This window comes from Mastacembelus armatus, chromosome 5, assembly GCF_900324485.2.
Source record: "Mastacembelus armatus chromosome 5, fMasArm1.2, whole genome shotgun sequence".
Taxonomy (NCBI): Eukaryota; Metazoa; Chordata; class Actinopteri; order Synbranchiformes; family Mastacembelidae; genus Mastacembelus; species Mastacembelus armatus.
Window position 1 is genome coordinate 4,513,976 of NC_046637.1, and position 26,407 is coordinate 4,540,382.

Sequence of the window (26,407 nt, forward strand, 5' to 3'; positions counted from 1 at the left end):
ATCAATTGTGTCTCTGTTATAGTTGTACTACTGTTATATATTAACTTTATTAATATAATTGTATTGGCTCTCTAGCAAAACTAAATGGAACTTTAGATGTAGATTATTGGATGAAATACATTGAAATGTATAGCCTTTTAGTCTTCTATTACATAATTATTCTTGAAAGTCTTTAAAATGTATATTTAAATATTTATTATTAAATATTAATATTTGTTTTTTTCTCCAGTGTCCAAACCTGCAGGTCAAGTAAACAGTGTTTGTGTAGCAGTCTGCAGTGTTACTGTGTTTTAGAATCAGGTGAACATCTCACCTCTTTCAGGGATCTTTGTCAGCAGGTCGATGTTGGGTGTGACTACACCTTCTTTGGAAACCTCAACTGACCAATGAACAAACAGGCTGCAGCTACAGACAAAAACAGATGGGACAACAAGATCCTTTTGGTGTGAAACTGCAGTGATACAGCAGCTACTTTACACAAATCACAAAAATCAAATGAAAAAAGGTCAATTAAAACTTAAGACACTATGAATGAATAAAGTAGAATAAAAAACAACTACAGATTGGAGATAGGACTATAACTATGGATAAAACCTCAGTGATTAACAACTGGGGAGGTTTTCTGCATGGGGGTTATATGGTCTCATCTTCCCCCTAACCTGGTTCTATATTACGTCCCAGCACAGTTATTTTATTTTTTTGATGAAAGGAATAAACAGATCCTGAATCCCCCCCCCCTCCCCTTGAATTAAAGTGTAATTGAGTCACATTACATAAACACAACAGGTTATTTACCCAGGAAGCTTGGGGTGATTGAGGGTCATGATCTCTGACTTGCAGCCTCCAGGTAGAGAGACGACAGCTGGATACTTCTCCTGCAGAAACACAAACAAACAAGAGTTCAGAAATGTTCCTCATTCAGAGTGGGTCTGGGATATGGAGTCTTTAGTCAGAAGAAATCTGTGGAAAAAATGTGATTTAAGAGAATTTTCCAAGCTGTATCAGCTGGCCTGCAGGGGGCGCTACAACATTTGTTTCATGACCTGGACACTGGGCCTCATTCATAAAACAAAATACACAAGTTTGTACAAGGAGAGCTTTGTAGAGACACATTAAATCTCAATAATTAAAATAAATAAATAGAGTCATTTGGAAACCAGAGAAGTCAATATTTTGAGTGTGAGGTCACTTTGTTGTTTCACAGATGAAACACTGACTAATGAAAAGCTGCTTCGGTTCCAGTGACATGTCTTGTTTTGACCCACAACAACCATCTGAAGGAGATGCTTCATTCGTGGTCAGGGACATTGAGTTTACGCACATGACTTTGATGATCAGCTCAGACTGTAAATCTGACTTATTTCACTGATTGAGCACACACTGACACACTCCCACAGCCTCAGGCAGTGTCCTCCTGTTTTCTTCATTCAGACGTGTGTCCAGCAGGTGAGGGGTGTGTCCAGGTGACTCAACTGAGAGGAATCTGCAGCCGTGTGGTGTCTGTAATCAAAACCAGATCTCTACTCCCTAAACGGGTCCAGATCAGTATCTACTTTCCTCTGTTTTTACTGTGAAGAGTCAGATGTCACAGTAAATGGTGTTTGTGACCACAGTTCATGTCCATTTATTATAACAAACAACAAAAAGTCTCAAATGAACAAATGTACTTATTCAGAGACTAGTCTGGGTTTTTTAATACCACAAAAAATTCTATTTAAAGGTGCAGTGTGTAAAATGAGAAAGACTTAGGAGCATCTAGTGGTGAGACTGCAGAATAAAACCTTCTGAGCACCTCCACCCCACCCCCCAGTTGCCATGGCGTGAGGGAGCGCCCGGTAGCCATCACCTTTAAAACACAACATGATTCCCTATCAAGAGCCAGTGTTAGGTTTGTCCATTCTGGGCTACTTTGGAAACATGGTAGGGCAATATGGCTGCCTTCATGAAAGAAGACCCACTCCCTATGTTGATTTAAAAGACTAATTTTAAGATCAAGGCAATGCAACAGTTGGTAAGTTCTGGTGGTTACACACTAATGACAACATGTTTCTGAATACCATACTCTATTTCTGCTAATATATTGCTCTAAATATTACACATGGTCATACTGGAAAAAACATAAGCAGCGAAAAGCCACAAACTAAGTGCATGAATCTATTGACATTTATGTCACAGATCTGTCAGTACTTTCTGCAGTCAACAGACTCTGGACCTGCCACTAGTCTGCAGTTGAGTCTGAGTGGACTTTATGCAATGGTTCAGAAAGAAGACGCCTCCTTTAAGAGTCAGTTCCCCTAAAGGGGCAGGGCAGTGGTGGAAACCACGTGATACGTGCCCCGCTCCTTTAATGGAACTGACTCTTAAAGGAGGAGTTTTCTTTCTAAATTGTCTCGTTAAAGTCCACTCAGTTTCAGTGAACAACGTGTTTAGAATTAAGTCCTGTGCGGGAAAATTTACTGAAACTCTTCTTTATTCTTAATGACTCCCATTGTTGTGTTGTGGTCATGTAAACTAACTTGTGTCTGGATATTATTATTTAGAGCTTCCTCTGTAATTACTTCATACTGACTCTTTCTTCTCATATTTACTCATGATTAAACTGGTTTTCAAGGTCATTTCATCTGGGGTTTGAGTTCCTCTCAGACTGTTTCTCCATCTGTTTTCTGGGTTTTTTTTTTTTAACACATGTTGCTGAACAGAGAGCTGTTTTTCCAGGCAACACTGAAGTGGGATGTTTGGTTTTGTGTGACCTCTGACCTACACACTGCTATAACCTCTTCACCTCATTCTCAGACTTTTATTTTCACCTAAGAAATGCATCTGCCACCATGTCTCAGCTCGCCCTAATAAATCTGCCTCCTCACGCTGCACATATACATATGGATGTTTAACTTCGGTCAGTCTGCTCGTCCTGCTCTTTCTTTGATATCCTCCAGCCTGTTGGCAGTGTCCTCACGCAGACAGGGAGACAGATGTCAGACCTGTCTGTCTCACTCTCTGTTTCAGCTGCAGTACAAATCCTGGCTTTCCTTCGCTCTGCTCTACACAACTGCTCCACACTCCGAGACACGCTGAGAAACAGACACACACATCTAACGTATCAGCACACAGCAACACACACACACAAACACACACCTCTCCTGGAGCTCCTGCAGAACCAGAGGAGGAGAAAAGAGGGTGGAAGAATTTGGCTTTAAGTCCTGCAGCCACCTTCGAACTGCTGGTAATGTAGAGTTAATGTCTGTCTGTCTGTCCATTCTCAGCTCCTCCCCTCTCTTTGTCTGTCTGTCATTCTGTGATTTGTAAATTTTCGCATCAGTAATTGCTGCAGAACGTTTTGCTGTAAATAATCTTCTTCACAGGTCCCAGAGCAAAGAAAAGTTTGGAACTGTGAATTTAACAAAACCAGATTCATGTAAATGCAGCCTGAGGACCTGAACCAGATACTTTAACTTCCAAGATGCAAATCTGTAAAACTCCTGCTTTTGATTTAGCGCTGCCTAAATGTGTGCGCCTTCAGCTTATGATGTTAGTTATGTTTTGTTTCACACATCTTCAATGAGCTGAGAGCACATTTGGGGACCATCCCCTCGTTTCACTGGTACAGGATCTTTTCTCTTTAATTATGAAAATGAATACAGGAAGTATTCAGGATTAAAGAAACATAAAAACTGAAAATCATGAGTTTCAGTATCATGACTACACCCAAAAAACTTTCATACCATACAGGTTCTGTTGCATTGCATCTTAAACTTAAAGAACATAATGAAACTGTTGAATCAGATACTCGGACCAGAACTTGGTCTCTTAAGACCTGACCGAACTTGAACTGACTGCCACTGCCAAATCTGAGTCATACCTCCAAGACCTGAAGCATTGCGTAACAAAACGGTGTGAGTAGGAAAACTCAACAGATATGTGAAAACAGCAGAAAGGTTTGTTTGCATTTTAGATCAGGAACACAGTTTGATCCACTGACTATTTATTTCCTCTCTCAGTGGTGGAGAACAGACTGGTCATCGGACTCTTGGAGGTCGGCTTAGTCTGCAAGAGTCTTTTAGTCCTTTTCCACCACAGAAACTTAAACAGTAGGCTATTCAGTGTTTCTTGTTCCTCCTCAGTTTCCAATACTTGCTTTAAGGATGGGTTCATGGAAGTATGTTTGGATGCTACTCAGTAAGAGGTGCTAACTGCAAATAATGCAATCTTTAGGGGTTGGCGACAGTGAGAGTGTAATATGTTACAACAAGGTACTACAATACTAAACACACATCTGTACAGAGCAGGATGACAAAATCCTACAAAAAAGAATAGAATGTTGTTGGATAAACACGTGTGTCCAGGAAGTCATTAGTATTTGCTCATCAACACTTAGAGGAAGCTGGAGTCAGCAGTTTGAAAACAAAAGGTCAAACAGAAGATTGTTTCCAGCCAAGCAGAACAGGAGACTTTACAAAGATTAAACAAGATTATAGAAAACTAAAGCACACAATGCTGCAGCAGAGAAAACTGGTAAACACTGGTTTGATCTGCTGGATAAATATTAATTTCTGTAGACAAAGTGTAACAATATTCATTTTTAAATTGGTCACCTCATATATGCTGTACCACGCTTTGGAATCGTCAGAACTGCAGTGAAAAGTGTATGGACATTTGTGGTGCTAAAATGACAGATCAACGCAGTCAGTTCAAAACTATTTAACAACTAATTACTTGAATTGCTTCAAGCATTCTGTGATTGCACTTTCTTCTCTTCCATATTTAATACCATCAACTGGAAATGTTTGGTTTTGGACTCTTTGTCAGACAGAAAAACGTCACACTGTGCCTGAGAAACCTGGACAAGACCTTTTACAGGAAAAAACATTTCGAGCTGTGGAGGGCGAATGACTACTGGGCATTTTTAAAGCAATTTTAGACCAGTTTAAAGTAATAACACAATTTGCAAAACTGCAGTCAAACTTGACTCATATCTTTAGTGTGAAAACAACCGTATTTATTGGCTAAAAAATGGAAGTGCTGGGAGTTTTTGTCACTGAGAAGCAATCTGCACACGACAGGGCAGGAAATTAAAAACACGTCTGAAAAAATCTTAACTGTTTCAAGTCCACTTTGGTGAATTACTGAAGTAATCAAACTACAGCAGAAGCAGCAGCTGAGGAAAACTTGGGCTTTAAACAGTGTCTGGGCTTCATTAAAGTACACACAGCCTCCAGGTTATTTTTATCCTTTGTTGTTTAGCTGGAAGTCTCTCCGTCTGAGCCTGCTCATCCAGGAACTGAACTACTGAATATTTTCCATTTCTCTCTGCTCCCTCCTGTTCCCCCCCCCCTCTCTCTGGTCAGCACCGAATTGTGGCTTCCTATTGGTCGGTGCTGACGTGAGGCGGGAGCTCAGCCGTATGTTCAGACCTCCAAGTCTGTGAAGCCGCAAACCTTTTGTTTCATGCAACAAAGTATGTGAATGATTATGACTAAAAGAGTGTGATCCTGGATATGGGAGACCCACTTACTAAACCATGATGTCTAATGTGCACGAGGAAAAACTTAATTGGAGCTGTAGTTGAAATCTAGTAATTCATTATTACATAAAATCCAAGGATTTAGATTTTAATATAAAGGGCTGCTGTAGATACAGTTGTGCTTATAACATCACACCCCTTAGCACAATTATTAAGCATTTTTTGGAAAATATAACTGAACATGCGGAATATGTGTCTGACGTTTTAAAATGACAACTGTGATTACTAAGGATACTAGCTCACGACTTTCTTTATGAAGAAAAGTTTTCTACCTGATTATTTATATCTTTTAAGAATGGCAATTCTCTAATTGTGCCAGTGGTATGTAAATTTATTTGCACAACTGTATGAACTCATCTTTACCCATGTTACCCATGTAAACATATCCAGATCGAGTCCAGACCTAAAACACTTACGTTTACACTTGGGCTGTGTCCAAAATCACTACAATATAGAGGACTATTATGGCCCTCGGTGTTTCATTTTATCTGTGTGTCTGAAACAGGCCCTACAACTACTACAGCTGTCAGTGAAGTCACATATTCTAACTTCATTCAATCGCACATCTGGTGAGATTAGTTCTGCAGCATGACTGAGTCCAAACATTCAGTCAGAGTCATAAACAGCTTTATCCTCAGAGACAAGAACAACAAAGAGTCCTGTGACAGTCCATCTGGTCTGACTGATCTGAAAACAGTTTGTCTCTGCTTTACTGGGCTACATGGAAACTGGCATCCCCTCTGCTCCAGTGCAGAGTGTGGTGGTGCTGAGGCTGTTTGGCTTCCACTAAACACCACAGAGGAAGAATAATGTCTGAACTTTTGTCTGGCAGTTTAATTACAAAAATAACAGTCCATCATAATCAATTATTTCCCCTCACCTTCAACTTCAGAACAATTTAAAGATCTTATTCATGCTGCTCCTTCACCCACACTTTACTGTTTTTGTAATATTTTCCATGCAGGTTTCATGTGTTAATGAAAACAAAACAGGTAATAAGTCAGTAAAAGTCTTCAGATGATTCTAACAGTATAAAACGAGACATACAGTAATATTGTAGATGTTTGGTGTTAGTTATTATTAGGACTGAGACTGGAGTGAGTGTTTATTAAAAGGCAGGTATTAGCGCCATAATCTGATCTGAATCCTGTTATTACAGCTTGAAGCTGATTATTCTTCATGCTCCACAATCACATTGAAACATGCTCTGTGATACTACAGTGTGAATATTTCTGGAGTGCTTATTCAGACTGTAACAGAGCAGCTACATGCGGAGTCATGCTGCAGATTATTTTAACACATATGATAACGTTGGGCTGAAACACTGTCGTATAACTGAGTGTGTCTTTTCATCTGTCAGTTAGCCTGCAGGAGTTCTTCAGATCAGGATGAAAAATAAAAAGCAATGCACGGAAAACACTGCTTCAGAAAGGAAAATAACTACGCATGAGATGTTTACCACTGTTTTTGTTCGACATTCAGAAATAACTCTTAAAATCAAGTTTTAACTTTATATTGGAAAAGAAAAATGGAGCATCCTGCAACCTGATGAATGTAATGAAAAGGTTGGTGTTCTGAGGGTTGAGTACCAAAATCTCTCCAGTAAATAAAGAGTTCAGTTAAAGTTTTCAGTCCTTCACAATAAAAAAAAACCATCTCTGTTCACTCAGGCTTGTCTGGGCGCCATCCCAACAAATCTAAGACTCCTATTATTTAACATAACCAACAACTCCCATGGTGCATTGGTGCACAGATAGAGCACACTTATTACAGTTATTGAAGCTAATAGAGACAGGTTCAATCTGCTCCATTCAGAGAGGGAATCAGACAGAAGTCAAACTATCAGGTGTGTGAAGGTGTGTGTTAGTGTCAGATCTCAGCTTTAATAATGACAGGACTGCTGTGTATAGACCAGTCATTACACACACACTCACACACAGGGAACCGGCCATTAGCACCTCAGCAGAGAACTATATGAGGACCAGTAGCAGCACTGACAGATCTTTTTGTCTGAGACGCTGCAACAGGTAAAAGCCTCTGACTTTGTGCTGTCTATTCTTCTGCGGGTGGAGAGGGAACATGGATCTGACTTATTGGTTCCAGGTTTTTAGCTGCCGGTTTCCACAATAAATTTAGGGTAAGGGGAGAGACATGGGGCTTGACATCAAACAAAGGCACCCTGGACACTGCAGTTTATGGCGCCTTAAACCGCAGGCCTGTGGGGTATGCAGGGTTTCTGAACTTTTGATTTCCAGCCATGGCTTTTCAGGGGCAGACCAAAATGTGTTTATAGCATCAAGCATCATAAACTGTATGGCTGCTTGTGTTTAGACTAACATTTGAGAACTTTGGCTTGTTCTGTTGTATGAAAAAAAGGCTCTGTAGAGAAATATGTTTAGATGTTGGGAAACAAAACAAAACAAACAAACAATAACATGACCCTGACCCTGTGCTTTGCAGGGATGAGGTGGTGGCTGGTGGTTGCCAGTCTGTGGCTGCTGGTGGTCCTGACCATCTCAGACACCCAGGCCAGGAACAGACCTCACAACCAGGACGGAGAGACCCGCCAAGGGAAGAGGAAGAGGGACGAACAGGGTAAGACTGTACTTCATAGAAAAAATTTTCTATGAAGTAGTATGAAATATGTTGTTAGCCATCATGCTATCAGATGAGAAATGATATCAGTTTCCAGAGAGATAGGCTCCTGCTCTAATCCATCATTAATGTAAAGTGTGGTCCGTGGTCATGGTGGAAAGGAGACTAGAACTTCAAAATGTTTTAAATTTAAATTAACAGCCTTTTCCACTAAGTACTAGATAAACAAGACAAACACCTATAACCATGGTTAATGTATACAACAAAAAATGCCAACAGCTCAGCAAGATATAAACATTACAAATACAGGACAAACAGACTAAAGTATCCTTAATGTCTGTTGAACAAAACTGAGACTAACAACGATCAAACTAAAATTTGACAAGAACTAATGTACATTTTCATTAAAGGACTAAAAGTGATTTACATGCTGTATCTTGTTGAACAGGTGTGAAAATGGAAATGTATAATTAAGACATTATAGCTTTAGCATCATTTAGTAGTAACCAACAACCGCTGGGAGCAGTGCCGGCACACAGCATCTCTACAGTCTTAAACTGATGGAGCTCAAACCTGGCAACCGCTCTATCCTAATATATTACTATGCTTCTCTGGTCATAATTTAAAGTACACTTGTGTATTCTGATGTAAAAACCTCTGAAGACACTATAAAAAAACACCAGATCTTATTAAATGTGGAATCCTACAGGGGAGTGTTTTTTACCCCCCTAGCCCCTTGGTAATACTTGAAGTCTGTTTTGTCCATAATCTGCTTTGGCTTTGACATCGATGAGACCACATTTGTCTTCTCAAGTGAGGAATTCAGTAAGATCAAAAACGGGCATGTAGAAAATGGCTTGTCTCATCATATGGCTAAAGCATAATTTATTTTCTTTGGCTCAAACCATGTCTAAAAAGCTTAGCTCAAATCTGGGACAAATCAGCCAAAACCATATCTATAGAATGATAAACAGACTTTCTCTAGATTCCAGGGGCCCCTGGAGACCACAGTCTGTCTGTAGGTTTTTTAGAGGTTTCAAGATAGATGTACATGGGTACTGATACGACCATGTGTTTGCAGGTCATGGGCGAACTAGAGCCGGGCGTTCTAGACCCCTGAAGATCAGACTGGTTCCTGGTCCCAGTGTCCCATTGCAGTCCGGAATAAACCAAGGAAACACTGTGTTCCCACAGTCCTATAAGAATCGTCAAGAACAACACTCCAGCTACAATGTTATCCCAGGTCAGTGAGACTAGTAACTTAGCTTCAACCCAGTATAGTGAGAGTCCAAGGCTTAAATCTTTAATCTACTGTGACAAAGAACAGCATAGAGTCCTCAGAGAGGAGAAGTTGAAACCAGCAAACATTTGGTATTGTTGCTTGAAAAGCAAACTTATGTTGCAGATTATTTACGGCTGATTTTGGCTGTTGTAGCTCTCAAATGTCACAATTTGCTGTGCAGCGCTCCCTGTCGAACAAACTGCTTGATTCAACTTACTGTCAGGAGGCAGGTTTGAAGTGGAACACAAGAAGTGAAGTGGTCCCATTACCTTATACTCAAACCATAGGAAAGTAATGAGTGCAGTTTGAGTTTGCTGGAAAAGAATACATCTTTACCCCCCCCCCCCAAAAAATCCTGATATAATATCTGCTTTTATTTGAAAAAAAAAAAAAAAAAAAAGTAGGTTCAAACTTTAACAGACACTGTCACTGCGCAGCAAATTTGACCAAAAATTATTAAATGAATTACCTGGTATCAGTGATCGCATGTTAACCAACAAGGGAACAGGCAGGGTGTGTTTTTTCATTTTGAATTTTTAAGTGGTACATTACATAACAGTTGTAGTCAATAAAATCTTAATACACTAAAATAAAACCTTGAAGTGAATAAAAACATTTTAACAGAATGGATTTGTGACTCTGAGCTCAGCTGTCCTGTTCTCATGAGGAAGCTGCTTGTTATTACAGCTCAGTAACTTAATGACAAATCATCACATTCCGACATGAACAGAAGGGAAAACCATCTGTGGGAAAAGAGCTTGTCATAAAGTAAGTCCTAAAAAATCCCACACAGAGATGAAGACAGAGACCCCAAAGCCACGTGAAAGCCCTTCAGTTTTAAACAGTAAATCAGCATTTTGTAATTAGAGGGGAAGGTGGTGACGGTGGTGGCAGCAGCCTATTGTTGGGAACCACAGGGGAATTTTTTTTCACATAAATTTAAAACAATTTGGTTCTGATTCTGCTCTTGTTTGAAACAAGAGACTGTATTTGGTATGTATTCAGAGGAGCAGACACAACGTGACTAATGTACCAACCAAACAGATCAGACTGTTTTCAGAAACTCAAAGCTACAGATGTCAAAACAACATGACTGACTGAAAGAAATTCTGCTGCTTAACTGTGTATAAAGCCAAATGCCTGTCCAGATACCAGAGCAAACAGTCAGCATGGTCTGAAAATTCATTCTTGTGCTGTAGTACCAGTTTGACAAACACCAACATGATTGAGGTTTCAAACTGATCTCATATCTGCAAATGGACTCAGATAGGACTCAGCCCTATCCTGCATCTTCTCTTTATAAAGACAACTTTAAACATTGTTTTTTCCTTCTAATAATGGCATTCCCTTGCTACTTATTACAACATTAAAAATAACATAACTTGTGAGCTTTGTAATTTTGTTTTCAAATGTATAGTTTTGTTTGATCGACAGTCCAGGACCAAAAGATAGTGAGTTAACAATGACGCAACAAAGACAGGCTGCTCATCATCCCTTTAGAAATATGGGAAACTAAAAATTATTGTGTTTTTGTTTTAATAATAATGACTTCATTATCAAAACTGCTGCCCATTTACTGTCAATCAAGTCTAATTGTTTCACAGCCAGTAAAAATGTGAAAAAATGTATGAAACCCTGTAGAAAAACGGTGCCACAGTAGAATCTGATGGCAGCTGTATTATTTAAACCAAGCACTGCAATTTACCAGACAATAAAGAGCAACAACTATGACAGCAAGACAATATTTTAAAGAGAAAAGAAAAGCTCTAAAGTAGGTGTGCTCCAAGAGAGATGACAGGGTGACAGTCTCACTGCTCACAGTAAAAAAGGACAGAGACAATTTAGAGAAATAACATGAGCCTCTTAACTACCTGTGTTCCTATAGACTAGGCAAACAGCATACCATTAGAAAGGGTAGATGACAGACAGAACAGACCTGAAACAGACACAAAGAACCTCTTCCTGCTATATCATAGTGGTTTAGTCTATTCTACTGACTCACTGCTAGTCATAGCCTCGTCCTGTCCCATTTATAACGTCAAAAGGTGAAGTTAATGCAGAGGGAGGAGTGGAAACAATACAAATCACTGCTTTGCCTGATTCTGATGGTAAAGTATAGGCTTTAGATTTGACTAGACCCACACAACAATTACTGCAGCTGGGGCTGCTGCTGCTGAGGAGGATGACAATGGTTGACATATGTTGGGCTAAATCTGTGACCTACAAGTTGCTGGTTTGATATTTCCCTGTTCTGGATGTGTGAATCACTGTCCACATGTCACCTTTCCACAGTGATTCAAACAGATATGGGCTTGTGCTCAGTGATAGCTGTTTCCTCAGTTGGAAAGCTTTGATTGCATAAACAGGACATTTGTCAAAATGACTGTACAGGTTGTTAAAAAAAAATAATTATTGCTGACACAAAACACAAAGTTAATTACTTCTGACTCAAACAATTTTGAGCTCACAAAAAACTTATGTTGGAAGATAGGTCAATTGTTACTGATTAGTTAGGGTTAAATATCCCCTAAACTACATACAAACTACAGCAGGTCTATGCTTCCAGCTGACTGAAGATTTTTAAAACAAAACAAAAGAATTCCAGGAATCTGCTTTTCAAATTGCTGTTTCTGGTGTTTCTCCACTACTATCTGCCCTTTTATTACCAAGGCTTAAATCTACCAGGCAAAATGTTGAAAAGAAGCACCACATTTGGCTTCACTGTCGCCCACAAATGGCTGACTGTCTTATGTGACTGTGAAAACTTTGTTATTTTGTTGTTTTGTTTACTTAAGCCTAAATTATACTTTTGGCATCTGTACATCTTGAGTTGCAGAAAAACAAATTTTGCCACATCCCCTACAATGATGAGGGTTCTGTGCAGATGTCTCACACACTTACAGCCCAAATGTTATGACCACGCAGACTCTATGCACCAACGGCACATGAACATATCCGCCTACCCAGACACCCAAAGCATAAAAACTAAAACAACCGTCTGTGTCAGTTTGGGAGTACATCAGGGTCTTTAAAGGGAATTATGTTTCAGATTTTTTCCCCATGATGTTGGCCTCCACTGCCATATTGCTGATGTTTAATGATTTTACATTTTAAGATCATAAATATCTTTATCTTGAAAACCAGTAACTGGCTTACCATCTGCCAAATGTGTTCAGTGTTAAAAGATTATGCTATATAATGAACAACTGAACTGGCTGTAATGTGTCTGCTGTTTTAGGTAAGCAGGGCCAGTGTGTGTACCAGGGTCTGACTATGTTCAACCAGGCCGTCTGGTCTCCAAAGGCCTGTGTGACTTGTCTGTGTACCGGGGGGCGGGTGGTTTGTGACGAGATCACCTGTCCCAAAGTTTCCTGCCACTTCCCCTTCACCCCTGCTGGGGAGTGCTGCCCTGTCTGCATGGAGCCAGGTAGAAACACAACATGCAATGCCATGGAGCAACATCCAGACGCAACAGAGATGAACAACATTTCTGACTATCAGGACCAACATTTGTAGGGTTTTATTCATTGAACATTTTACATCATAAATTTTTTTTTTAACTTTTAAAGGAAATCAAATCTTGGACATCATGATTTTTGTAATGTCTAAAATATTTAAATTATTAGGCTTTAATGTAATGAACACACTGGAGGATTAATTGTTTTTTTGTCTCATGTAAAAAAAAAAAAAAAAAAATCCAGTTCCATCACAATATATATTCATATGTTAAATTCACATAGGATAAGATGAACTTTATTAATCCCTGAAAGGAAATTCAGGAATGCAGACATGAGACTAATTCACTCCCTCTGGCAGATTTAGAAAAGACCGTATTTTGTGAGTCAGAGTTAAAAATCATTAAACAGTAATTGTCTAATTTTTGTAACTAAGTTAAATTTACTTTTCACCTGCTTCTGGGAGGATGTTCAACTACACAGTTTCCATCTCTGAGGTTGCAGTATGTTGCTTCATATTCCTATCATGGCTTTAAAAATGTGATTAGCACATTTTGGGTTTTGTCAGCACACATGTTGTGGAAGCTTTAACATGGATGTGGTTTAGAGATAAAGCTTTCAACATCTCCAGGTTTAGTTTCACTTACTGTCAATTCAATCTCATCAAAATGAAGACTGGATGGTAAATGGTCCTATACTTGTATAGTGGCTTTCTACACTCAAAGTGTTTTCATACAATTTGCCCCTTTGAGCACACAATCACTCATACACGAATGGAACAGTCCCTGGGGGTAATAGGGGTTCAGGGTCTTGCCCAAGAATGTTTTGAAGTGAACTAAAGAAGCTGGGGAATAAACCACCCTGTGCCTCAGCCATTACTATAGCTATAACAAACACAAAAAGTGTATAAATGATTATGAGATACATAAAGTGGCTCAAGGCAGGAAACAAATTGGAATTGGTGAGGTTTAACGTCAACTACTTATGTCTGTGGTCTCCCACAATTTTAAAATCGAACATCTGAAAATCATCCAGAGTGCAGCCAGCCTTAGTTTTACCTCTGCCACTGTTTCTCCCTAGAGATCCAGGTGTCAAGGTTGTTGCTGTTGGCTCGAGCCAACAAATTGAGTACAGTGAGCATTCTACCTACCTGCCATACAAACATCCTCCGTACATACTGTGTGCAATATTGAGAAAAAGTGCAGAAGTTGAATTGACAGTAAAAAACTATACTCACAGACATACGCTGCACTGTCAATATGTGCATGTATGGGGTGAAGCAGGAGAAACCACCTTAAAAGTCATTTTATCTATGACTTATCATTGTACAGTATGCAGAGGAATAAAGCATTAACCTGACAGCTAACCACAGAAACATGCATCTGTTTACACAAACTGTGTATAACTGTTGCCACTGTTGTATGACTATAAAACATCAAGTGTTGGACATGTGTGTTAAGATCAGACTAAATTTTTCACACTACGATTCAGAAACAGTCAAACCTACACAAACCCACTTAGCAGAAGAAAACCTGAAGGAGGGGAGTAACAGGCTTAATGCCGTTTGACTGGTGGGTCAAAATTTTGCAGAGCAAAAAGAGCAAAACTGGAGGCACAGAAACATAAAGAATCAGCAGGTTATGCTGTAGCATCTCTGGTCGTCTGTATTAGTTAGCGGTCAGGAAACCCTGATCACAAACAGTAGGATGAGCTGACACAGCTCATCACCTGACACCTGCACTGTTTATCCTGCAGAGGGCCATACAACACATGCAAACATTCCTGCTAGAAATCTGATAAATCTTGATATAAAGAGACATGACCACCTTATGTGTTGAGTGGAACAATTCAGAGATGTAAAATATAGTAATATATCATCTTATTGTCCAGCACATGCTCCAATACAATGTATCAGCTGATTTATTGATTTTATTCAAATGATCAAATTCTGTTATCTAGAACAGGCAAAGCCTGACATGCAAACTACAGCTCATACATTCAACTGAATCAATCTCACTGTGACATAAGAGTAATTCACAATAAATTTAGTTTAATGAAACTGTGAGTTGGCTTGACACAAACCTCCAGAAGAAACAGCTTTATCTGACTGTGGTCATACAAGTACAGTGTGCAGTAGTGATGGGATCTGTTCCAGACTGGTCTACAGCAGCAGTCTGCTCTGTAGCTACAACAAGTGGGACTTGAACCGGTCTGTCCAGAAAAATACACTAACACATAGCCGCTTGTCTGTCCACCTCCTGTCTTTCTGTCCTTACCAACTTCTACCTCCGTCCTCTATCATTCTCTTAGTTTTCTTTGTTTTCCCTACTTTTCCCTCCTCTTCTTTTTGTTTGTTCCTTTCTCCCTTTCTCCTCTCTCTTCTGTCAACTTTTTGTTTCCACTCATCCACTTCCTGCCCTCTGATTGGCTCCTCCGCACCACCCTACACCCACGCTAGACCCTGAAATCAGCCTTGACCTTTCTGGTGACTCCCCAGTTCCCAGTGACCCCAGTGAGCCCGTGAGTCCGCTGACCCAGGAGGAGATCCAGCGAATCCTCTGGCGGGAGGAAGAGGAACACCGTGAGGAGGAGGAGCGTCTCAGGAAGAAGGATGACGCGAGGAAGAAGAAGAGGAAGCAGAGAAAGGAGAAAGCAGAGAGACAGAGGAAGATAGTTGAGGAGCGGAGGAGGGAGGAGGAGGAGGCACTGAGGCTGCAGGTGGAGAAAGAGGAGGAGGATTATAGGAGACAAATCAAGAAGGAGGAGGAGAGGAGGAAACAAGAGGAGGAAGAAAGGAGAAGACAGGAGGAGGAAGACAGAAGAAGGAAGGAGGAAGCAGAGAGAGAAGCAAGGGAGAGGGAACGAAAGCTAGAGGAGGAAAGGAGGAGGCAGGAGGAGATCCTGAGGGAAGAACTACTGGCTCTGGTGGAGGAGGAAGATGAGCAGAGGAAGGAGGTAGAAGAAGAGGAGGAAGAGGTGTGGCTGAGGGGAGATGTTTTTAAGATGCCCCCAAAAGAACTGGAAGAAGTGGAAGAACCTGAAGAACCAGACCTCCTCCCAGCTCCGATCCCAAGACCTCCTTCTGCAACAGAGAAGAAGCTGAAGGCAGAGGGGGAGGAGGCAGAGGAGGAAAGGGAGGAGGTGGTGGTAGCGAACAGAGGAGGTCTCCCTCCAGGCTGTGACATTTCTGATGTCACTGTGACATGTGAGAATGCCAAACTCATCCACTTCCCTCCTCTGGCCATCTCTGAGCTGAAATCTCTCAGTCTGGAGGGTAAGTCAACACACTGCAGCCTGAATTTAGAAACAAATGATGCTAATAAATAAAACAAGCAAGCAGGGAAACAGACACAAAAACATCGAGAAACCTCTTAGGTACAGCCAAATTTCATGCTGTCAGTGTTAATCAACTAAAACTTCTCTGACCTACAGGCAACAATATCAGCACCATCCCAGCAGAAGCCTTCAATGGTATTCCCAACCTGGAATGGATTAACCTCAAGAAGAACAAACTCACCTCTGCTGGAATTGATATTAAAGCCTTCAAAGTAAGACAAACTGACACATTATACCAGGGCAGTCTTTCAGAATAAAAGCCAAAACTGATTCTCTTTTCTAGTGTTTCTCTAGAGAAATTATGATGATGACGATGATGATGATCTCAGGCCTGTGACACACAAAGCTGATGGTCAAGTCTGTCATGCTAGTATGTCCTGCCCCACTGACACTAGTCTGACCATTGTTGGCCACTTTTTGGCCAACTGAAGATGTTGAAATCACAATGAATTCATCAGTTAAAAAAGATTACCCTAATTGGCTGTTTAATTTAGTGGATCAGTATGTCATTCATGTTTATGCTTCTTATTTTTTCTTCCCTCCCTCCGTATTGTTCTTCTTCCTTTACCAAAAAGCTGACAGTTGACGACACATTTGCGACTTCTTAGCATTTTCTGTCTTAGAAGCAGCTAGAAACTGTCTGTGGTGAGCGAGAGATGTGAAAATGGTCAGCGAATGCTGTATTGTTTAGTTTGTACATCTTGATTGACCAACACAGACTAAGGTTACCTGCTCGTATGGAGAGTTAACTCCTCTCACCTAGGCCTAGGTCATATGTGCTAGTGAGCTAATGCGTGGTGTGTTCAAGTGCCACACTTTGGCTTTTTAGCAAAACAGCAGTGGGAGATTGTTCTATGTCGGCTTGGTGTGTTGCTGCTTGAAATAAGTTTCAAAGTTTCACTAACAACCAAAGCGTGTGAAATATACTGACTTCACAACTGATGCAATAACCAATAAAATGTTAGAATTTCTGTCATATAATTGTGCAAATGTCTTCAAAAACCTTCAGGTGTCAAGGACTAACAAGATAAAATCTGCAGGAGTCAGATTTGAATTTAACAAATTAAATTAAATAAAAGATGAACAGGTATTTTATTTCAGAACAGGCCTCAACTGAAAACTGTGCAGGTACAAAATGGCAGTGAAAATGGAAGATAAAGAGGAGTATTTTGAATTAACTTTTGTTACAAAACAGGGCCGTCAAACTTTGCATGTGACCATCAAATACCTCCCAGTATCACCAGTACCTGTGTGCTTCTGTCAGGGTCTGAAGATGCTGAGGCGTCTGTACTTGGATGGGAACCTTTTAGAAACCGTGCCACCTGACCTCCCACCCACCCTACAAGAGCTGAAGATCAGTGAGAACAGGCTGAGGGGTATTGGCAAAAACAGCTTGCAAGGTACTGATACAGTATTGACATCAAAGTGCTCTACCCATTATCAGTCATCTACACTCAACAACTCACCATCAGGCTGCTAATCGCTATACCTGTCTAAAAACAAAAGGTTGCGACAGCTTAAGACTGTTTTAACTCATTATTCTGTTGTTTATACTGAGCTACTAAATTACTGTTTAATTCTGCAAACATCAAAATGTTTGAGCATCTTTCTCCAGGAAACCCTAGTAGTCCCATTACAATACAGACTATTTGACAGCAACAGGAAAATTCATTTTGTAGTTTGGCAAGTCTCATCAACATGAAGCTAATTAGCAACAGTGGATTAAAGTTGGCAGTGATGGGGTAATTTCATCCAGAGTAATCACTGCTGATGCGAAATGATTGATGGTCATGTTTCTCGAGAATTGAAAATTGTGTTTACTTAAATATTTAATTCAATATGAAATCACGAGTACTACACATGTTCAACATGCGTTTGTGCTGATTGTATACTTCAAATTTTTGCAGAGTTCAGTCAATGTCATCTTTTGGCTGAAGGCTTTGGAAACAAAGAGCAGGTTCGACCTTGTGTTGAGACTCTTTTGGAAAGCTGCTGATTTTAAGTTTAACGCTAACCTCTTGTTCTCTGGTGAATAATTTTTCCATTCTATGAAATTGACAGTCTTTTCAAGATATGTTGTGTCATTAAGATCATTTTCAGGGACTTTCCTGCTATTTGGGACTGTAGTGGTGGAAACAGACACCCCTGATTACAACTCATAGGTCTTAATTGTTCAAACCTGTTTTGCGCTGTGAAATACTAACGTCTTTTTTTTTTTTTATCTTTAAGGTTTGAGCAGCCTGGTGATTCTGGAGTTAGAAGGAAATCTGTTGAGTGAGAGTAATGTAGATCCTCTGGCCTTCACACCCCTGATGCAGCTCTCCTACCTCAGACTGGGGAGAAATCACTTCCGCACAATACCACAGGGCCTTCCCATTTCACTGCTTGTATGAAATAATATCTGTTTACATGCAAATGTCTCTAGCTCTTACTGCCTCATCCCTCACAATGGGACCCCTCACATTGTGACTACCTTTATAAAAGTCCAGGTCACAGTGAGTGCTCTCTACTAGGTTAAAAGCCATGATCAACCATAGAGTGCTGCTTTTCTGTCACAGAAACATTGACCTAGGTGAAACTAGCCATCATGGCTCAAGCCTTAATATTCCAACAAAGTCAAACGACCTATTGTGAACCCCTCCAAAAAACAAAACAAAACAAAACAAAACAAAAAAAAAAAACAAAGTATTCACAGACTATAAATTCCAGAAGGGAAAGTTTCTTGCTGCTTCAACTCTGTCATAACAAGTTTGTCTCCTGGTGAGCTGATAAAAACCAAAAGGCCACAAATCATTTTAACAGCCAATAAAGTGAGGCCTTAGGAATCTGGAGCTGTGAGCAGCTAAATGGACAACAACTGGCACTTCAAGAAAACTTACATTAATCAACAAACCCACAAGCAACATATTTATTTAACTGAAATCTATCAGACATTTAGTAACCTCAGAGCAACTGGCTGCATTCTGAATTTTGTTGGTGCATCAATATTTTCTTGGCTCAGATCTCAGATGTACTCCTCCACTGAGTAAACTCTGCTGCTCTACCTGTGGGAAACCACTCCACCCAACTTGTAATTATGGCCTAGGGTTAACCACAAACACTTCAGAACACCAGTAACATGCTGCTGCTATAAATCCACCTTAAACTATACTGTAACTTTATGTTATGAGACTGGAGAGTTTCCACACATTCACTATAAATACAAAACCCCACACATTTTCTCCTGATGAAGATCATTCTAATTATATGTGGGGTCCAGGCATATCACACACTTTGCCTTTATACACTCAGGGAGACTATGTTTAATATCATCTGGTCTTGTTCTTAGGTTGTCAATTTTAACAAAGACTTGGCAGAACAGACCAAGACTAGGTAGAACAAATATAAATTCTGTTTTGGGGTGGAATACACATTTGTAACCTGAAACAGTCACAACAACCCACAGACTTGTCTACCAAGATCTCTGAACAAAAGGCACTTAGTAAAAACCACTGTTTAATGACAAGCTGATAACACCCCATTAATGTTCATGTTGCCTTCATTAGAAATTAAATAAAAAAACGTATGACATGAAATCCTATCCTGCCGTGACTCTGACACTAAATTTCTTTTCCATCAGTCCACCACACTTCTTTCTGGCCCCAAGGATGACAAACATTTAGTTTCTTTGTGTCTGTTTGTTGTTCAGGAGCTGTACTTAGAGAACAACCAGATTGAGGAAATCTCAGAGACAGTTTTCAATCAGACCAGCAGTCTGAATGTGGTTTCTCTAAGACACAACAGGCTGGATGAGACCAGGATCGCCCCGATGGCCTGGATCAACCACAGGTCAGACAAAGACGCCACAATCACCATCAATGCTCTGGGGTCACATGAATTGACCAGCATTGTATTTCAGTAGTAATTCTAACTATTGTCAAGACATATATTTTTTATTTCCTGTGATACAGGAATGCAGTTTACCTCTGATTAATGTGTATCTATCCTAGTATATTACTGAGTACTTTCAACCTATAAAGGAACACTTGTTTCGGGACTACATTAACAGAGGCAGAGTGCATAGTATCTCTCTTGTGTTCTGTTTATTTTAATCCAGTGACAATTAGCTGTACCTTTTACTTGTCAACACAAACCCATCCTATCCTCCTCTGCAGAACTCTGGAGTCCCTTGACCTTTCACATAATGAGCTTTACCTGGTTCCGTCCTACCTGCCCAGATCTCTGGTCCACCTAGTGCTTGTGGGAAACAAGATTGAGAGGATACCTGGTAGGCACAAAGTGGTGGCCTAATAAATATGATACCTACAACATCAGATGAGGATTTGGGGATAGGGGCATCAATGAAAGGCATACCACTAAATTTATGGGAGCAAGCAAAGACAGATTATTATAGCCACTTCTGCTGATTGAAATAATCATTAGATGCGGTCCTATGAGACTAGTAAAAAATATGGTCAGTATCTCCTGCTTAAACTGTTTCCTTCGTCTCCAACTCCACAGGTTATGTCTTTGCTCACATGACCCCTGGTTTAGAGTACCTCTACCTCTCCTACAACAAACTGGATGGGGAGGGGATTGAACCTGAGTCATTCTTTGGCTCGTATCACTCTATGGTGGAACTGTGTCTGGATCACAATCAGCTGGTCACGGTGCCATCTGGCATCAATGAGATGACCAACTTACACTTTCTCAGACTCAATAACAACCTGATCAGGTACAGTATGAAGCCACCATTTATAATCTTTCTATTAGAAAACATCACTTGTTTCCAGGACTCCATAAATGAAGCCTGGTTTTACAACAGAACTGCAAATAATTAATCATAAATGTTGTTTATATAATGCTTCTCTTACATACTTTGATTACTTGGTAATATTTTAGAATTTAACAATTCCTCTTAAATATACACAGTTTTTGAGCTAGAAAAGCTACACTGTCTTTGTGCTGACCCACTGTCAAACTGTGTGGTAAAGGAGAGAAAGCCAGCACATGTAGCCATTTTACCATGTTGTTTCTGAGCTTTGAGTGACAGGAGAACTGTTGTTGGATGTTTATTTGTAACATGTGGGGATCATTTGTACGTGATGTCTGTGCTGGATGCTGCCCGGATCGCTACAATTTTCTTTAAATATAAACAATAGATCAGGAAGATTCCTGCAGGTGTTTTTACTTTTGGTGAGAATTCCTGGGAAATACCAGGATCCTGGTTCCAAATGTTTTTCTTTCATTCATCCATTTTCCAACCAGTATACCCTTCTCAGGGTCTTAGGGATTGAAGTCCATCCCAAAATATAAACAATGTAGCTCCTGTGAAGGTCACCAGTACATAACGCAAAGATCCAGTTTGCTATAATCTGAAGCTTATTTTCATGGTTTTGTCCATCACTTTTGTCTGTTCTGATGTGTATCTCAAATGTCACTACAATTTTTTAAGACCGACAATTAAAACAAGGTCCTGACCAGACGACTGACTCATACGTCAACAACCCGCCAGACACCACTGAAACTGAAAACTGAAAGTTGACTGGACAGAGAGTCGTCTTGACGACAGGAAACAAAACAAGTTGATTCATATTTCCACCTGGGAGTCACCCTCAACCATCTCATTACTCACTCACGGGTCGGAGCATTTACACAGTCCAGGTTTTACGTAAAAGTAACAATACAATTTAAATTGTATCAGGCTCCATCACCACTCCCAATGCAGGTGGGAAACTCAGCAATACTGCCACTTATTGTAACATATGGCTCACCACAAGCAAAAACAACACAAATGGGGAAAAAAGTTAGCAAAGCATGGTTAAAAAGATTAAAGATTGATCTTGAACTACTTATAAATGCTAAGCAATTTGTGGAGAAGAATAGTAACATCTAAATGAAAGAGGCAAGAGACTTCATGTTGGAACTCAAACTGGAAAGCAACATCTGCAGTTATCTGAGTAACTTGTAACAAAACATTAATCAGCAGTTGATTACCATCCTAAATTAGAAAGGGTCTTACTTTGGCAAGCAAACGATCACAAATTCTGAGTAAGAATCACATTGGGATCTTAAACTGCAAGCCGCAAGTGCAGCTTTTGTAAAAAAAAACAACAAAACAAAACAAAACAAAACAACCAAACAGATTTTATGTTAGTAAAGCAACTGTGGATGTGGAATGGAATTAAGATATAAAATTGTTTAGCATCTGCATAGGGGCGGTTTTTGACTGGTGAACAGAAAAGGGTCTAGAATGAATAAACAAAAATTTTGGTTGCAGGCAATTTGGGCTTTAGGAAGCTGCCAAATTAGCAGAATGAATTCTTAGTTGCAGCTCTGGATGTGGATATAATGAAAAGTGAAGCTAACTGCATTCTGGTGTCACATCTTGCAGGAGCATCACTGATGAAGGTATCTGTGACCCCAACCACAGTGGAGACTCAACTCTGGTGACACTGAGGCTGGAAAACAACTACATAGACCCCCAGAAGATCTCACCATCAGCCTTCTCCTGTGTACGCTCCTCCTCCAGTGTGGTCTTAAAACCCCAGAAAACCAAGTGACCAGAAACCACACAAAACTATAAACTAAAAGACGCTTGTTTAATCCCTTTTGAACACCAAAGTAAAATATTGGTTTTTAATGTGCCAAGAGAAGTTAGATGAATTTCACTCAAAATAATCCAATATAGAACAATATCTGACATATAGGATGAACACAGAAAAATACATTTTAAGAGTCTAAACCGTAATTGCTGATTTAGTTTGCCTTATGGAAATGTATTTTCCTGTTATATCCTTTGACCAAGCCATTACAAGCTGCATAAAACTGAGCTTTAATTCTCTGGCTCAGAACACCATTTTGGGTCTGGTGGGATCACCTGGCCTTTTTGACCATAAATAACGGGTAAGAGAATGAAGGAACAAGTTCAGACTTCAAAATCAAACACATCTGTGTCCTTTAGTAAAACGTTAAAAGTTTCTAAAATGGAAAGAATTCCTGCGCCATACACAGTAAAACGAACATGCTAAGAAATGGAAAGAATTCTATGAAGTGAGACCACAAGCCCAACATATTATTTTTAACAACCTCAGCACCTTCATGTTCCATTTCTCAACTTTTTCTTCCAGTGCCTTCTTTCATAAAAACTCTGACACAGAAAGGGGTGCAAGTAGTAAAATTTGATGTGGGAAACCACATTAACGCTCTTCGTGATAAAGATTATGAAGAATTAATTCAACTTAGCGCTGAGAGATGCACGGACATGTCTGCTTATTTTGTCCATATCTTACATTTTTTTAAAAAAAATCTGCGTTTAAGTGGACACAAACAGGACAGGAGCTTTACCTGGTGAAACTAGATTTAATCCTGATTCAAAGGCATGATTTGACTTGACTTGTAGTTCAGGATCAGATTTCACTGACTGATGGCACCCCCACAGCTACAGATGAATGCATTATATGTGATTAGGCTGTACTGTGGTTTAATTACACTCCCAAACGTAACCGTTTCACTTGAGTTTGTGCTTTAGAGTGATGGTGAGCCACATAAATACTAATTACATAATTTTGCCTCATCTCTTTACCAAATAGGAGATTACCTCTGCAGTTGTCGTGATTATGTGGTGTCATTCACTGTTGAGCAGGGATCACAGTGAGCAGCATGTTTGCTATAAATTTAGAGTAGATATGTACTGTATTGTTCTGTATTGATGTGAAACATATAGTCTGAGGAAACAAAACTTAAAAAAAAAATGTCTTTAGCCCTTAAGTGTCAACAACAGAGGTGAGATGTGGGAGGAACCATTGGTTCTGGCAGTATTTCCCCCCCACTGTTAATTCCCATTTCAAAGATTCTTTCAATGATCTCAGTGTTCGTGAACACAAAAACTAATAATAATGAGTAACTTAATAATACAGGTTTACACTAATGCTTCAACTATAAAGCTGTAATAAGTCAAGGCTTTGCAGCTTTTATGCATGAACAGGCAAAATATGGATTAAATGCTAATAAAGAGATTGTAGCTTTGCTTTAAGTAACATTCACTGTCCCATACAAAGTGCCCAACAATTTGATATTTAAAGCTAAAAATTTTTATTAAAAATTGCAGAAATGTTTCAATTTACTCTTGACTAGCCAACATGTCTGAATTTGTGTACGAATCTATTTGACATGTCAACAATCATATATTACTTTTTACAATGTTATGACGCACACTTCAAATAAACTTCAATATGTTGCCATCACTGCCTGATTCATGACTACATTCACGCCTTCATGTGATATAATCACATCACATGTTCTGCTCGGCACATTTCTAAGAAAAAAAAAAAAAAAGAGGATTGAGGATTGTGATAACAGCAGCACTGACAGTCATGTTCAGAAATGTACAACAACTGACCAATCTGACCTCAAAGATCTGGAAGCACGCTATATAAACCTTATGTTCCCATTTGAAACACTGTAGAAAACTTGATGTTTAACAATTTAACAAATGTTGACATAATGTAAATACTCAATCTGTGTGGTGCATGAGTCATGCGTCAAAAAATTATATTCCTATAGATTGGCTAAACCCTTCATGCTCAACACATGAAGAAGTATATGCATTTACTTACTTTTTATCAAATTAACGCCTCAGGTCAAGAGGAGGTGGAGCCATGACAACTATTAAAAAATGAATCATAATAAATTGTAGGGTTCTTTGGATTGCATGTTTTCTACCCTCATGCAATACACATTAAGAGAAATCTATAATTATCAGAGCTGAAAAAGCCAGATTTATTGTAATATTTTCCTCTGAAACTTGAGGTTTAGGATCATTTACTTCAGTAGCAGACAGATCTAAAAGATGAGTGGAACAGAAAAGCTTAAACATGAAGAGGACAAAAACCTCATCTCCCTCTGACAATTATATGCAGACAAAAACGCATTTAAAAGTAAAGCAATAAGAACAACAATAAGAAATGTCTGGTCAGTTTCCTGATGCTGGCAGTCATCAGCTCTGTAATTTAGTTGGACAACTTTCATCCAATGAGCTGAAGCTCAATGACCAAAAATCTTATTAGAAAAAAGAATTTTGCTGCTCTGCCAATAAGAACAGCTGCTGCATTCATCATCCTCACAAATCAGACATGAAGGAATGATCTAATAGTCATTAGAGCTTCTGCATGCTGCTGTTTTTTAATACTAAGATCGGTTTTGTAAAATTAGATAAATAAAAATTATAATATTTTAATGTACAGTATCGCAATATATTGTAATTATTACATCATCATCTCTATATCATATCATCGTATCACCAGTTTCTTGCCTATTCAAAGGTTAGATATCGAGCACAAAAGTGATGCAAGTGACACTTTACACTTCAACAACCTGCTGATGAATATTAGAATAGACACAGTTGTAGTTCATAATTAAGCCTTAGTTTTTTGGCCAATCTTTGCCTTCTTTTGTTTATGTAGATGAGGGGTGGCCAACCCTGGTCCTCAGGAGCCACTACCCTACTTGTTTTCCAACTATCCCTGCCCTACCCACTGCTGATAATCTGGACCAGGTGTGTTCAGGGGAGTGTTGGTTGGAAAACAAGCAGGGCACAATGGCTCTCGAAGACCAGGGTTGGCCACCCCTGATGTAGGTAATGTTGTAAACCTACCGATACTCTAAGGCCACTTCTGAATTTTAACCTTTAAAAACCTGGCCTATGTCGCAAACTTAGAAAAAGTGTCCTGTTGGATTAATGAAAATGTGAGGTCATGGTGAAGTCTGAGAATGGTGAACACCGGTCTGCTGTGCAGCCTGGCGGAGTAAAACTCACAGGAGCAGGTAACGCATGAAGTTGCCGGGTCACTATGAAAATGTTTCCTGGCAACAAGATGTTCCTGTGGCACCAAAGCAACAACAGCACTGAGGCAACTCCTTGGCATCATTTCCATGCATGCTACTCCTGGTGACTCACAGCTTTATAGACTCAGATGAAGGAAATTCTTCCCAATACAACAGCTCAACAAGCCCCAGCCAATCCAACACCACCACAGACGTCTGATGGGTTGGAAAGTATGAGATTCAGAGAGAGAAGACACATACTGACCACCTCCCATCAGGAACGCAGACCATCTCCCGTCAGGAAATCATTTCTAACATTTAATTTGCAGCTTGAATACTGTAATTCCAACAATTACGCCACTGATTTTTTTACTACCACAGACCAATTTCCCTCTTTGGACTATTAAAGCTACT

The 26,407-nt window shown here is 39.6% G+C and overlaps 2 protein-coding genes across 6 annotated transcripts in view; one reads left to right on the forward strand and one right to left on the reverse strand.

The window, feature by feature from the left end:
* Positions 1-26,407, reverse strand: part of cenpp (centromere protein P) — a 75,329-nt gene that overhangs the window by 342 nt on the left and 48,580 nt on the right. For all 4 annotated transcript variants that reach the window (XM_026306604.2, XM_026306607.1, XM_026306605.1 and 1 more), the window contains exons 7-8: positions 796-875; positions 314-405 (exon numbers count right to left, since the gene is read on the reverse strand). In XM_026306604.2, coding sequence (XP_026162389.1) covers positions 314-405; positions 796-875 — 172 coding nt within the window. The remainder of the gene's footprint in view (positions 1-313; positions 406-795; positions 876-26,407) is intronic.
* ecm2 (extracellular matrix protein 2, female organ and adipocyte specific) lies at positions 2,995-24,411 on the forward strand. 2 transcript variants are annotated; one of them, XM_026306599.2, is made up of 12 exons: positions 2,996-3,223; positions 7,982-8,116; positions 9,198-9,359; positions 12,637-12,825; positions 15,312-16,127; positions 16,286-16,401; positions 17,454-17,589; positions 18,419-18,576; positions 19,878-20,017; positions 20,344-20,456; positions 20,690-20,903; positions 22,563-24,411. In XM_026306599.2, the coding sequence occupies exons 2-12, from the start codon at positions 7,984-7,986 to the stop codon at positions 22,729-22,731; spliced, it is 2,346 nt and encodes a 781-aa protein (XP_026162384.1). In that variant the 5' UTR covers positions 2,996-3,223; positions 7,982-7,983; the 3' UTR covers positions 22,732-24,411. The 2 variants fall into 2 exon arrangements, with proteins under 2 accessions (XP_026162385.1, XP_026162384.1); XM_026306600.2 differs by lacking the exon at positions 12,637-12,825 and having other exon boundaries at positions 2,995-3,223; positions 15,351-16,127.

Coding starts and splice junctions, on each gene's coding strand:
- ecm2 (XM_026306599.2), top strand. CDS start 7,984: ATGAGGTGGTGGCTGGTGGTTGCCAGTCTGTGGCTGCTGGTGGTCCTG. Junction 18,577..19,877: donor GCCTTCCCATTTCACTGCTT/GTATGAAATAAT, acceptor TTTGTTGTTCAG/GAGCTGTACTTAGAGAACAA. Junction 20,904..22,562: donor CTCAATAACAACCTGATCAG/GTACAGTATGAA, acceptor CACATCTTGCAG/GAGCATCACTGATGAAGGTA.